General features: G+C 42.8%; 1 protein-coding gene across 3 annotated transcripts in view; it reads right to left on the bottom strand.

Moving 5' to 3' along the window:
- The window catches only part of PRKAR2B (protein kinase cAMP-dependent type II regulatory subunit beta), a 70,158-nt gene extending 57,849 nt beyond the window's left edge, over positions 1–12,309 (bottom strand). Inside the window, exon 1 of one of the 3 annotated variants that reach the window (XM_020813082.3) lies at positions 11,780–12,309. In XM_020813082.3, coding sequence (XP_020668741.3) covers positions 11,780–12,182 — 403 coding nt within the window. In that variant the 5' untranslated portion in view covers positions 12,183–12,309. Of the gene's footprint in view, positions 1–6,739; positions 7,677–11,779 lie in introns of those variants that run through there. The other 2 variants (XM_020813083.3, XM_078394348.1) reach the window with 2 other exon arrangements.
- Positions 12,310–12,643: the final 334 nt, after the last annotated feature.

Raw genomic sequence — 12,643 nt, 5'->3', positions numbered from 1 at the left:
CACCAAAGGAGGAATGGACAGTTACAATTTGCCAGTAACAAAGATATTAATTTACAAGCCATCAGAGTACTAACAGTTCTCAAAAGTTATCTGAGACTTTTAAATTCTCTAAAATTAGCATAACTAAAGAACACCTTGTATTTGAGTCTGTTCTGCTTCAGTGGAAACTACCAGGCCAAAGGTGCTCTAGAATAACTATATAACTCATCAGTTGATGAGATTTGTAATAAGGTGCAAAGCTGCTCACCAACTGTTCTCAGAACAAATACTGAACCCTGACCAAGATATATATGCCCATGCATGGAGTATTTTGCTGGAGAACAAATAGGTGGAAGCCATCGTAGCGGGAGAGGCATCTCATCCTGTGAAGTGAAATAAAGTCAAATAAAAGTGTTACAGAAAAAGGCCTTCCATTCTGGGGGAGGGGAAGGTATATTCATCCCACACTAAGGAACTAGGATTTCTATATTTGTTAGTAGTTCCTGAATTGCAAATAAATAAATAAATAAATAAATAAATAAATAAATAAATAAATAAATAAATGAATGAATGAATGAATGAATGAATGAATGAATGAATGAATGAATAAATAAATAAATAAATAAATAAATATCAACAAAGAAAAAGAACAAAACACAGAAGCAGCATTTCCCCTAAACATAAGTGACCAGTATGTGACATGTTTGGTGCTCTCTTAACCAAGGAACTGTTCTTAACCAACTTCTGTTCCACGTAGCAAGAAGCACATCTAGCCCCAGGACTATCAAATCTGACTGATCCCTGCTCTCTAAGAACTCAGGCACCAACCTCTTTTCTCCAATCCCTTTTTAACAGATGTAGGAGGCACAACCTAATATGTGAACACCATATGCTCCAATCCTGAGTTATTTATTTGGGTGGAATAAACTAAACATGCACAGATTCATGAATACACATTCATATCGTCCTCTGAACAGGCTATCTGTAATACACAGGCAGTATTTCTACTTCTACCTACTACTCTTTGCAACAAACTCCAATCCACATACAGTACTTTGATAACCATAGTTCGATTCATTTTCTTTTGTGCTTTTAACCCCTCCTCAATTTCTTCATTTTGCAATTAAGCCTTGAAAAAGTCTTCATCTGAAGCCAATGGAAGATTTTTCTTACAAGTCTAATTGCAATGCAGGCAGGATGTGCTGGGGCTTGCAGCTGAAGTGGGAAAAGATAACTCCCTCACTGCCAACCCTTTCCCCAGATTTCATACAGCCTGCACTGCAATTAACTTAAGTAAAGCTTGAAAGGACGTCTTCCTAAGTGTCATTTGAGTATTTCTGAGTCTTATGTGCAAGAACATGTGTTTAATAGTGAGCATATGCATAATGTTATATGGATATGGATATGAATGAATAAATGTATGAGAGGGAGAAATGTACACAAGTTATAAACATAATGAAAGAAGGCATTGCTTAAGGTGAGGGGGAGCCTCTTCAATCCTCAAAAATAAAACCACAAAAAATGGGAGTCCCACCCTCGGATCCTCACATGTTCTTGGACTAAAACTCCCAAAAGCCTTCACCAGCAGACCCAAGGTTGGGAACTACTGGTCTAGTGGGTAGATCTGGGGTTAGAGTGGAGAAAAAATGGAATATTCATGAAATACCTCCATGATCTTTAGTATAGATGGGTTGCAAGTAGAGATGGGATATTTGTATTCATCTTCCAGGGGAAATGAATACAAATATTGCCACTAAAGATGGGGATATTCGTAATTGTTTATGAATACGAATAGCCTGGTCCCAGCTGCAATTAATGCAGGTCCAGCCCCTGGAACTAGCCCATTCACTCACATGCTACTCTGCTGCCAGCATCCTACTGTTCCTGCCAATCGTGGAAGTAGCTCCTCCATCTCTCTGCTCAACTGGCCATTCTAGGCAGAGGGCAGGGGACGAGTCTCCCTACACAGCTGCTGAGTGGCCAGCCGAGCAGGGGGACAGGAGGAGCTACTTCCGCAATTGGTGGGTAAAGTGAGACGCTGGTGGCATGGCAACATGTGTGTGAACGGGCCGGTTCTGGGGGGCCAGACCTGCATTAGGTGCAGCTGGAACAGTCTATCTCTAAACGTCACCACAGGTGGCCAGGCACTTTGGACCCACTCCCCGAAGAACCAGCCAGTCCATTTACCCCACGCAGTCATTGTCATCCATGCAGCATCAATCGTGGAAGCAGCCCAGCCGGCACTCCCCTGCTTCCTTGTGCTGCTGACCACTCAGCAGCTGAGTGGGGAGACTCATCATCCCACCTCCTTGCCAGAGTGGTCAGCAGTGCAGGGAGGTGGGGGATGCCAGCATGACTGGCACAGCACAAATGACAATGGCCACACATGCCACACCACAAGCCCAGTTCTAGGGGTTGGGTCCAAAGGGCCCCGCCACCTCTGGTGGCAATATTCATACTCATCTCCGCCAGGAGACAAATACGAATATCCCATCTCTAGTTGCAAGGGTACATTAATGTTGTCAGACCAGCAAGAAAGCATTGTGATCAACTAGCCTAGTGATACAAAAGGAAACAATGGGAAATCTGTTTGGTCTCTATGAGCAATTAACTCTACAAACTAAAATACAGCAGTAACTGTGGTGAGCTGTGGTACAGGACTGGCTCTCCAATTTTATTTATTTAAAATATTTTTTGCCCTGCCAGTCTTCTAAAAAGAACTCAAGGTAGCTTACAACGTTAAAAATATTAACAGTATGCAAGCTTATTATTACAAGAATGAAACAAATGGCAGGTTAAAAACTTGTAGATAAAAGCAGCATTAAAAGAACACTAAAAACAACAGAAACACAACAGTCCCTTTAAGAACCCCTCTTATTCAGCCAGCCACTAAAAGAAATCCTGTTTGAAGAGAAAAGTCTTTGCTTGCTTGTAGAAGGGCTGCCTGGCCTCCCATGGGAGGGAGTTCCCAAGTCTGGGAGCAGCAACAGAGAAGGCCCTCTCCTCTGTCCCCGCCAAACACACCTGTGAGGGTGGTGGGACTGACAGACAGGTATCCCCTGATGATCTCTGTTGTCACATGGCCGCTCTAACCAAAAGCTTGCTAGGCTACAGCAGCCACTTTCAAGAGGGGCCATACGGCTCCCTGAGGGAACCCGGCACTTTGAAGGGGGCCACAGGCTGGAAACAATTTGTCATACACTTTACTTTATAAAGTTTGTTTTGTGACGAATACAATCCTGATTCAGCCTATATTTATTGTGTTTATGGCTGTGTCCAAAAAAAGGTTAAGAATAGCTGGGCTACAGGATGGTATTCTGACCAGAACTGCATTTTACCAGCAGTTACAATGGTATAAGAAGCTGAGATTATCTGCCTACATTACACATCTCCCATCTCCCAGTCCAGAGCATCTGACATTGCTGTCCAGTAGATATTTGCAACAGTCCTGTCAAAGCACATACATATCTACTGCAGCTAGACACAACTAGAGCTAATTTGGACTGGTCTGAAAAAATCTCCTATGTAGGATGGTCAGAAGTGGACCTTCAAAGGTTTTTGGACTGTAAATCCCACAGTCGTGCACAACACACTATACTAGACGTGGTGGGTGGGAACTTTACATCAAAAACATCTGAGGGGCCAGATCTGCATTCCTCTGGTCTGTGTATGGTTGTCATGTGCCATCAAATCATATCTGACTTACAGAGGTATTATAGGAGTGGTTTTACCAGAGCCACCTCTCCCTCCCCCCATGAGTTTCCATGGATGAGCAAGGATTTGCACCTGGCTCTCCTGAGTCCTGATCTGTCACTCTATCCACTATAGCAGTGGTCCCCAACCTTGGGCCTCCAGATGTTCTTGGACTACAACTCCCAGAAGCCTTCACCACACCTCTGCTGGCCATGATTTCTGGGAGTTGAAGTCCAAGAACATCTGGAGGCCCAAGGTTGGGGACCACTTCACTATAGTCCATAACATTAGTGCAACAAGGAAGAAATAAGTTTCTGAAAAGCCATTCACTGAACACGGTCACAAATAAACGAACTTATTACTTTTCCCAAATACAATGAAAGTTATTTCTTCAGTATGGATCATTACTTTCCACAAATAAACACTTCTTAATCCCACTTATTTTAACATTTATTTATTTATTTATTTAATTTATATCCCGCCTATCTAGCCAACTCAGGACCACTCTAGGCGGCTAACAATCATCAAATAATTAAAATATACATATATAAAACAGCCAATAATAAAACTTTACAGAGATAGAAACCAAATAGAAGAGAAAAGGAGCATCAGGGATTGTCTGGAGGGAAGGCCTGCCGAAACAACCATGTCTTTAATTGCTTCTTAAAGATACCCAGCAAGGGAGCCCCACGAATCCCAGGAGGTAAACTGTTCCAGAGGCGAGATGTTTAACTCTCCCTCTGCAACTGAGACTTTAAAAGTACTGAACTATAGTTAAATCATCATTATAAAGATGGATAATGACCTAAAAACTTGCTGAAAATATCCATAGGTTTGCATTTACACTGGAGTAATATAATCTGGATTCAAATGAACCCTTAGAAAAATCAAAACAGTGCTTCTATGACATCAGAAGAATCAGAGGGCTCATCCAGATGGAACGTTTTTCCTCCCCACTTTGTGCCAACTCGTGCTGCTTAGTACCTAAAGAATATTGATGTTAACAGAATTGCTATCTACGTTTATTCTTAAAACCCTACTTCTCTTCAAAAAAATCAGTTTCTCTTCAAGAAATGGTTCAAAAATACTGAAGAAGCACTATAAAAATTATCTTCTCTGATGATATTTTGGTTTCCTGTTTTATTTGTATTAAATTAGCATAACTTGAAACCATCTGATGGAAGCCCTTGGAAGTAGATATCCACTTTGGAATCCACTGTCTTTAAAACCAACTATTTTAAAAATCTTGATGAATCACTGTGGAACTTATCTTCTCTGCTAAATTTCTGGGGTTTTAAAAAATAATTTAAAGTAGATTAGCACTAAATTGAAAGCTTCCATCCTAAGAAGTTCTTTCTACCTGAACTATGTCCCCAGAAATTTCATTTCTGAAGAACTGGAAAACCAGGGGTTCAGTCACTAGTTGTTACTGTTGGTGCCAATTTAAGTCTTGTGTTTTGTAGACAGGAGGAAGAATATCAATATCCTCAGTGCACGATTCTTTACATATAGGGCAGTGGTTCCGAACCTTCAGTAACCCAGATATTCTTGGACTGCAATTCCCAGTAGTCTTCCCCACTAGTTATGCTGGCCGGGGTTTCTGGGAATTGCAATTCAGGAACACCTGGGCTACCCAAGGCTGTGAACCACTAGTATAGAGAAACTAATATTCCATTTGGATGAGCTTTGAGATGTTGAACCATGGTATTTCTTACATTTTTTAAAAAACAAGCTGTTTAAAAAATGCTTTTCTTCAGAACGGAGTAATGCAAGGCCTATACGCTCAGTATCACGGGATAAGTCTTTTCTGAAGATATGTGGACAACTATACACATCAAAATAATCTTGTTACTTTTTTTATATGAACTAAAAACAGAGCCTCACATATTTTGTTAAAATGTTCTTATGTTGTTACATGAATAAATTTTCTGGATAGTTAGGATCATTAACCCTCTCCTTTCCTGCACTCCTTACCCTCACGTGAAGCCACTTCTTTTCATCTTTCTTTCTTTTGTCCTTCATAACTTATTGACTATTAAATTCAGTGGGTCTACTTTGTGTATGCTAAAGTTCCTACCCAATGTTATAGCATCCATCCAGTTGTATTTTCAGGCAATAATTCATGAATGGTAACTAACAGCCTTGCATGACGATATATAATCCTGTCAAAAGATACATCCAGCCATTTCAAAGGGACCTGAAGGAGCACTGATAGGGACAAAAATTCACATTCCATAAAGGAAAGGCTGCTGGCCACACTATTTAGCCTACACTTTCTTCAGGAAGCCCCATTATACTTTGTTTGCTTTTATAATTTGTATTGTTGTAAATTAATCCACAATAAGAAAATAGCAGGGAACATTAAAAATACGTTCAAATAAAAAAATTATTAAAAAGATAATTCTAAACTCATTTTAAAATTAGGCACTCCTCTGAGAAAGCAGGAATAGTTTCTGTGCAGAGCTTTGAAGACCATAGAGGCTAAATGTATACCTATGTGACTAGTTGTATACATTCATTATGACTCCACAAAACAAACCTATGTTCTATGCACAAATACCACTGCTCTAAATACTGTACACACCATCACAAACCTAGACCCTTAACAGCACATTCCTGTGTTAAGAAATAAGTTCCACTGAATTCATTGAGACATATACCTAGATGAGGGTGTACAGAGTTGCGCCTTAACTCTTAAACAGAGGTGACCTCCAGTTTCCATAATACACCCATTTAACAAAATGAACAATTTTAAGTTTTATCTGTATCTCTGGTGCCCGTTATAATTTGCTCAAAATTAGAAATATTTGTAATGTTATTAACTATAGAAAAGGAAATTATTTCAACACAATAATTAACTGAACATTTTATTTTAAAAATAAACTGGAACACAAAGACATCATTTACAATAGCGGTTGTCTAAAATTAGGTCACTTTAAATATTAATTCAGTGCCACCCACTTGCAATTCTTAGAGAGCTGCCTCCGGCTCATCTACAAGAAGAAATTAACATATAAATACAGTAAAATCCACCATCACAAATACAATATGACAGCGCTTCACTTACCAACAGTTAAATCAACTGACTTCTTAACCTTACTGTAAGACTCCAGTTTGATAGCCATAATGTCCAGGATCAAAGAATTCAAATCCACTGCCATTCTTTCATTTCCTCCCTCCCTCTCTCTTTCTCTCCCGCTCCCAGTTTCCAAGCACACCTCTGTACTTTCAGGGCTGTGCTTTGTCCCTTCCCTCCCCTCCCCCATCTTCACACATGATATAACTCACTTCAGGGGAGTTTAAAGCTGCTGTGCACAATTCTGCTAATCAAGACCTTGGAGAAACAATATCCACAGACATTGGCCCTGCCTTACTAAACAGAGAAATGGTTGATTTTTCTTACACTTATATCATTCCACATGTTTGAAAGGCACCATTTAAATCAGCCTGTCATTAGCCAGAGACAATATGAACTGCCCCCCCAAAGCATATCCAGTTTTCCCTTTAGCTCCGAAAGACTTACCGGCTGTTAGTTAGGTAAAAAGGGAAACTTTGGCCAGAATCCTGTTGGTATTGTGCAGCATAAACCAACAATGACATAAACACTGTATACTAACTACAGTACATTGGTAGCCATCCACTGTGAGTTCTGCATAGCCTGGGCTAGGCAATTGGCTGTACATCCAGTTGCATGCCTGAGGAACAAGAAGATGCAAAACTAACTGCATGGTTGCCCCTTTGCATGTTATATTTTGCAATGGGATTTTGGTTGCTGGTTCCAGCCATTACTACACGTCTCTCCAAAACAGATGTTTCATTTCATACCATTTTGGATGCTGCCTTTCAACACTCCAAAGACTTTCGGTTTGCTGGTCTTTTAAGGCTTAAGAATAGGAAGCATGCACTCCATTTGTTTGATGGACTGAGACATATGTTGTAAAGGGGGGGGGGGGGGTTCACAACTCTAAAGTGAAGAAGATCCCCATTTAACATGTTCATTTTATGCCCATTTCATTAACAAAATGCAGAAACGCTGAAAATATGTATTCCTAATTTTACATGCTAACTAAATATAAAAAGTATTTTCAATCAGGGGATTGCACACATGCATGCACGCATACACCTATCAAAGAGTTAAGTTCCTCTGAAGTTATCTGGAGTAATTTTTGCTTATACTGCACTGTTAGTGTGATCTATATGTTTCATAGAAATGTATACTTGGAGAAATATTTGAGTGCTTAAAAATACTGACTTTTGTTGGGACTAGGTGGTTTTTATTTGTTTTACTCTAGCTACCTAATTTGACTTGTATCATGCTCATGCCTTAATTCCTTTTATGCAAAAATTCACTTCAAAAAATAGAACATTACAGAAAAACACAGAAGTGGAAATGTTTGCGTACAATATAATTACTTCTTCACCTGTATCTTTTAAGAGTGGTTCTGCAATCACTTCCGAAAATGAAGCAGTAACATTATGATCTGGACTACAACATGACAGATTAAAAGGTAGAGGTCCATTGTTCTGAACACTATCCCAAGTAGGTAAAAGCTTTCTTCATATATTAAGCCAGTGTATTAGGGAGAAAAGGTTGGTATAGCTCTATCCTCACTTCCATATAATTGTTTACTACATTCAGGAAACTTTTTTGTGAGAGAAAGCCTTGAAAAAAATACGTCACTTACAGTCTGAACCAGTCCAGTCTCTTTCCTTCTTGTTCTACTTAATATGTAGATTGGCTGTTCACTCCAATCTAAGCAAGTGGTAGATTAAGGTGCCAGAATCCTGAGTTGGCAGTATATCACTGAGGGCAGCAGGCCACGAATAGCATAGGCATCCTTCAGTCTCGAGAGACTATGGTAACATGCTCTGAATTGAGGAGTGTCCTCTCCAGAGCATGAAGCCCGGGTAAGGTAATATGGAGGATAGGCTGTTACCCAAGCAGCAGATCCCCCCTCTCCACATTGCTGAAATGGTCCAATGGAAAGGCAAGAGCCAATACATCTGGTTCCAGCAATGTCGCAGGAGTTGGCAGAACGACACATGCTGCCTTCGGGACTCCAACGCCGGATTTTGCCTCGAGGTTAACTCCTGAAGCCTTTTCCATGAGTGGATATAGCCACAAGGCAGTGGAGGTTTGAAATTGGAGTTTTCCTTCTCCTAGATGGGCTGCCTTCCATGGCTGACGAGCCTCACCTACCCGGCCTGCTCTTTAATAGTGCAAAAGTATGATCTGATCCTTAAAACTTTCCTGACTCCCTGGCTTATGCAAATCTCATTGCCTTTCCTATTTACCATATTACAGCCATATATAAAATTTGGGACACACTCTTTTAAATCAGGAAGTCCCACCCCTAGGCCCCACCCCCAGGCCATGTGCTCAGGAGACAAAAAGAAAGCCCAGGAAAAAAAAACTCAGCAAGGCATCCATGCAAACAGACCTGGCCTTCGCCCTCAGCCCAGCTTCCTAGGGGAAAGGGTCCAGGGGCCTGGGACACGCTCTTTTAAATCAGGAAGTCCCACCCCTAGGCCCCACCCCCAGGCCATGTGCTCAGGAGACAATGGCCACGAATATCCTTTGAAGATTCCCAATATTTTTCAGAACTATACCATTTTTAAAGAAAACATCTGACCAGGGAGAAAGTTTCCAGCTCAGCCTACTATGTACTGTATTATTTCTTCACTTACAAAAGGTGTTGCTGTTTCTAAAGGAAAGGAACCCTCCAAAAGGTTGACTCACCATCCATAGTATCAAATGGTACAATCACCTCTACCATCACATTTCCCTGCATGGATAACTGAGAATTTAGTTGTTTCAGAACCCAGAATATACAATGAGTCATAGGAAGCTATAGAAAATCCAATTAGCCCATTCCCTCATTCATCAATTTATATCAGGTTTCTAAGATGTATTATCTTGCTGATAACCCAAAATCTACACTGATCACAGAGTCCAGGCTCTCCTTCATTCCCTATTGGATGCAAAAGGATGAGCCTCTGAATGTCACAACATAGATTTTCACAATGAAACACAAGGCATACTGCTGCTTTAGAAAATGGGAACAACATGGTTCTTATAATCACAATGGAATAGAGAATCTTGGTTGTAAATTAATGTCAAAGCATTTCTGGATAAATAACACTGACATAGGCCAAATATTTGTGTATTATTCTACAAACAATTTAAGCTTCTGTAACTCTTGATTAGATACATTCTTGCCCCACTTCATTCTTCCAGCACTTTCTGTCAGTATTCTGTGTACCTTTTCTTGTTCACTTTCTTTTTAAAGCCCAAACTTCCTTTTAGGAAATTTCAGTTTTTACAATGACAGAATTATTGATGAATATGTTATAATAAGTGAGTACTGCTCATTCAGTATCTTTCACAAAGAAATTTGCTAATAGTTAAAACATGTGTTTCCAAGATGTAGATGTGGATGTAGTTAAAAATCACTACCACTCAAGGAACTTTTTGCATGTAATATTATTTCCTGAGAAAACTGCTTGCACAGTTCCTCAGCTTGATTGATTCTCATTTGATTTCTTTACTTAAAATGTATGGAAGAACATTCTGAGTAGATTTTTCCTAGACTCTCTGTAATTATACTTCTACCATCCCAAAACTGAGGGAAACTAAGGCTAACTAGAAAGAAGGATGCTGGGTTCTCACAAGGACAGAACACCCCCTCACACATAAGCTTTTAAATTTAGCCTCTCTCCAAAATTTGTAAAACTTTGCTAAATAACTTTTTTTCTTGAAGGAGACAGGACTTAGAGGAACGAATGATCATTTCATATACCTCAAGATGAAGCCTTGATATTGTCCTGAGCCTTTCTCCATCTCAAAACTGAGAAAAATATGAAGTCAGTATTACAGAAACAAAGGCCAACTGGTATAGGCTGGGATTGCTCCTTCCACTATTATCTGCCCAAGATGTTTGGAAAGAAGGAGAAAAGGGAACCACCTCACAGCATCTTCCGTATTGCTGCTTTACTAAGGATGATACTGTAATGCTCCCTTCCTTTCTGATTGGGTAGGGATAGTCTGGCCCAGCAAGTTCTTCACATCAATCTTTTCGACTTATAGGCCACTTTCTAAAGGGAATTTCTGGCATTCCAAACAAGCACAGCTGGGTGAAATGAATAAAAACACAGCTATGGGCTCTTCTCTAAACACCCTTCTAGATTCCCACAACTATCTGTTCAAGCAAACATGACAGGAACAAAGTCTGCTCTTCTAGTTTCCAGGATACCTCAAATAATCAATCATAATAGGATTACTAGCATAACAGCAGGAATGGTCAACATCATGAGATGCATGGTCCAAAGCAGCTGCAAAAGCAAATTTATCAAAATCCTTACAGTTGTATGACATGTTTATCAAAATATGGTGCTAACTGTTTCATTCATAAGGAAAAAAACTAAATATTTGTGAATGGAAGCCCGGATTTCCTACACAACACGCAAGGCAGACCATGTGCTTGTGCTTACGACTTCCCAGCTTGTTTCTGTACTGTTAACCTACAGACAGGTGAAGTCTGTCAATGCCCAAATATAAGCATCATTATATGTGATAATATCTGCAGATCAAGCTGCTTCCTGAAGACAGGGAGGGCATGGGGTTAGGAGGACAAGAGGAGACAAGCCCGTTCGTGACCCAAAATGTGAAGCTTTTTATTTATCCATCTATTTAACAGGCGATCGATCTCACAGGAGAGTTTGCTCACGAAGGTATTCCAGTTACGACGCAGGACGGTAGCCCAATATAGTAGCCTCTGTGACGACTCCTGCGCCTTATAAAGGGGGGGGGGGTTTCCTGACGGGGGAGGGAACAGCGATTCATTCTCCCCTCTTTTTAAGACCCCCCACGGAGGGAGGCCATGGCAAGTCAACCTCCTCTGAAGGAAAGGAAAGGTGTGGAGGGGGGGGGGCGGGATACAAAGCCTGCTGTTATATTTTTTTTTCCCGCCCAGTGGGGTGAGTCTGAGCATCGTTCCCTCCACCTCCTGGCGCTGGCTCCGTCTCGCCTCGCCTCCTCCCTGCCCGCCCGTCTCCCCCCCCCCCCCCAGCTCCATGCCAGATTCTGACAGAGGTGGGGCTTCCATACCCGTGAACTCTTCCGGCTCGCCGTCCTCGTCGCTCTCGGAGTCGGTCTGCATGGGCTCCTCGGCGAAGTTGACCCCTCGGCTCTCGGAGGGAGCCCTGCGGAGCTGCAGGCGGCTCCCCCGCCCGGGTTCAGGCGGCGCTGCATTGAAATGGCCGGGATGGGGGCGACCGCCGCTCCCCTCCTCCTGGCCGTCCTCTTCTTCCTCCTCCTCCTCCTCTTCCTCCTCTCCCGGCTCCTTCCTTCGCGCTCCTTCCCGCCGGCCCTGACCGGCCAGAGCCTCCGCCTTGAGGCGCCCGAAGTACTGGAGGGCGAATTCCAGGAGATCCCCCGGCTGGCTCCGCAGCACCTCCACAGTGAAGCCTTGCAGCAGCTCCGTCAGCCCCTCCGGGACGGAGATGCTCATCCCGGGGGCGCAGTGAGGCGGGGGCAAGACGAAGGCGGGTGGGGGGGAGCCCCGCGGGGTCCCGAGCCTCCCCCTTCCTCCCCCCGCCGTGCAATAGGTGCTAACGCCTGCCGGCAGCGGTGGCGCGGTCTTGCAAACTGTGAGGAAAAATTAAATGCGAAACGGACGGGTGCAATGGTGGCGGGAGCTGCTGCTGCTGCCGCTGCTGCTGCCGCCCTCGGGGGCTTTCCCCTGGCTGCGCGCTGCAACCAGCCGAGGCGAGGAAGAAGCCCGTCCCGCTGCCGTCTGTAGCCTCTTCCTCTCCCGCCCCCCACTCCCAGCGCTGGGGGAAGCCTCGCGCGCATGTGACCCGCGAAACCATGGCAACCTTCCGCCGCGGCGCGCGTGCTGCGGCGGCGGCGGCTGAAGCGTTGCAAGCGGTGTCGCGGCCGCGGGGAGGAGCAGGCGACGCCCTGCGGGCG

This window comes from Pogona vitticeps, chromosome 5 (genome assembly GCF_051106095.1).
Source record: "Pogona vitticeps strain Pit_001003342236 chromosome 5, PviZW2.1, whole genome shotgun sequence".
Classification (NCBI taxonomy): Eukaryota; Metazoa; Chordata; class Lepidosauria; order Squamata; family Agamidae; genus Pogona; species Pogona vitticeps.
Note: the sequence above shows the minus strand (reverse complement) of the source record. Positions and strands in the feature narration are given on the sequence as shown.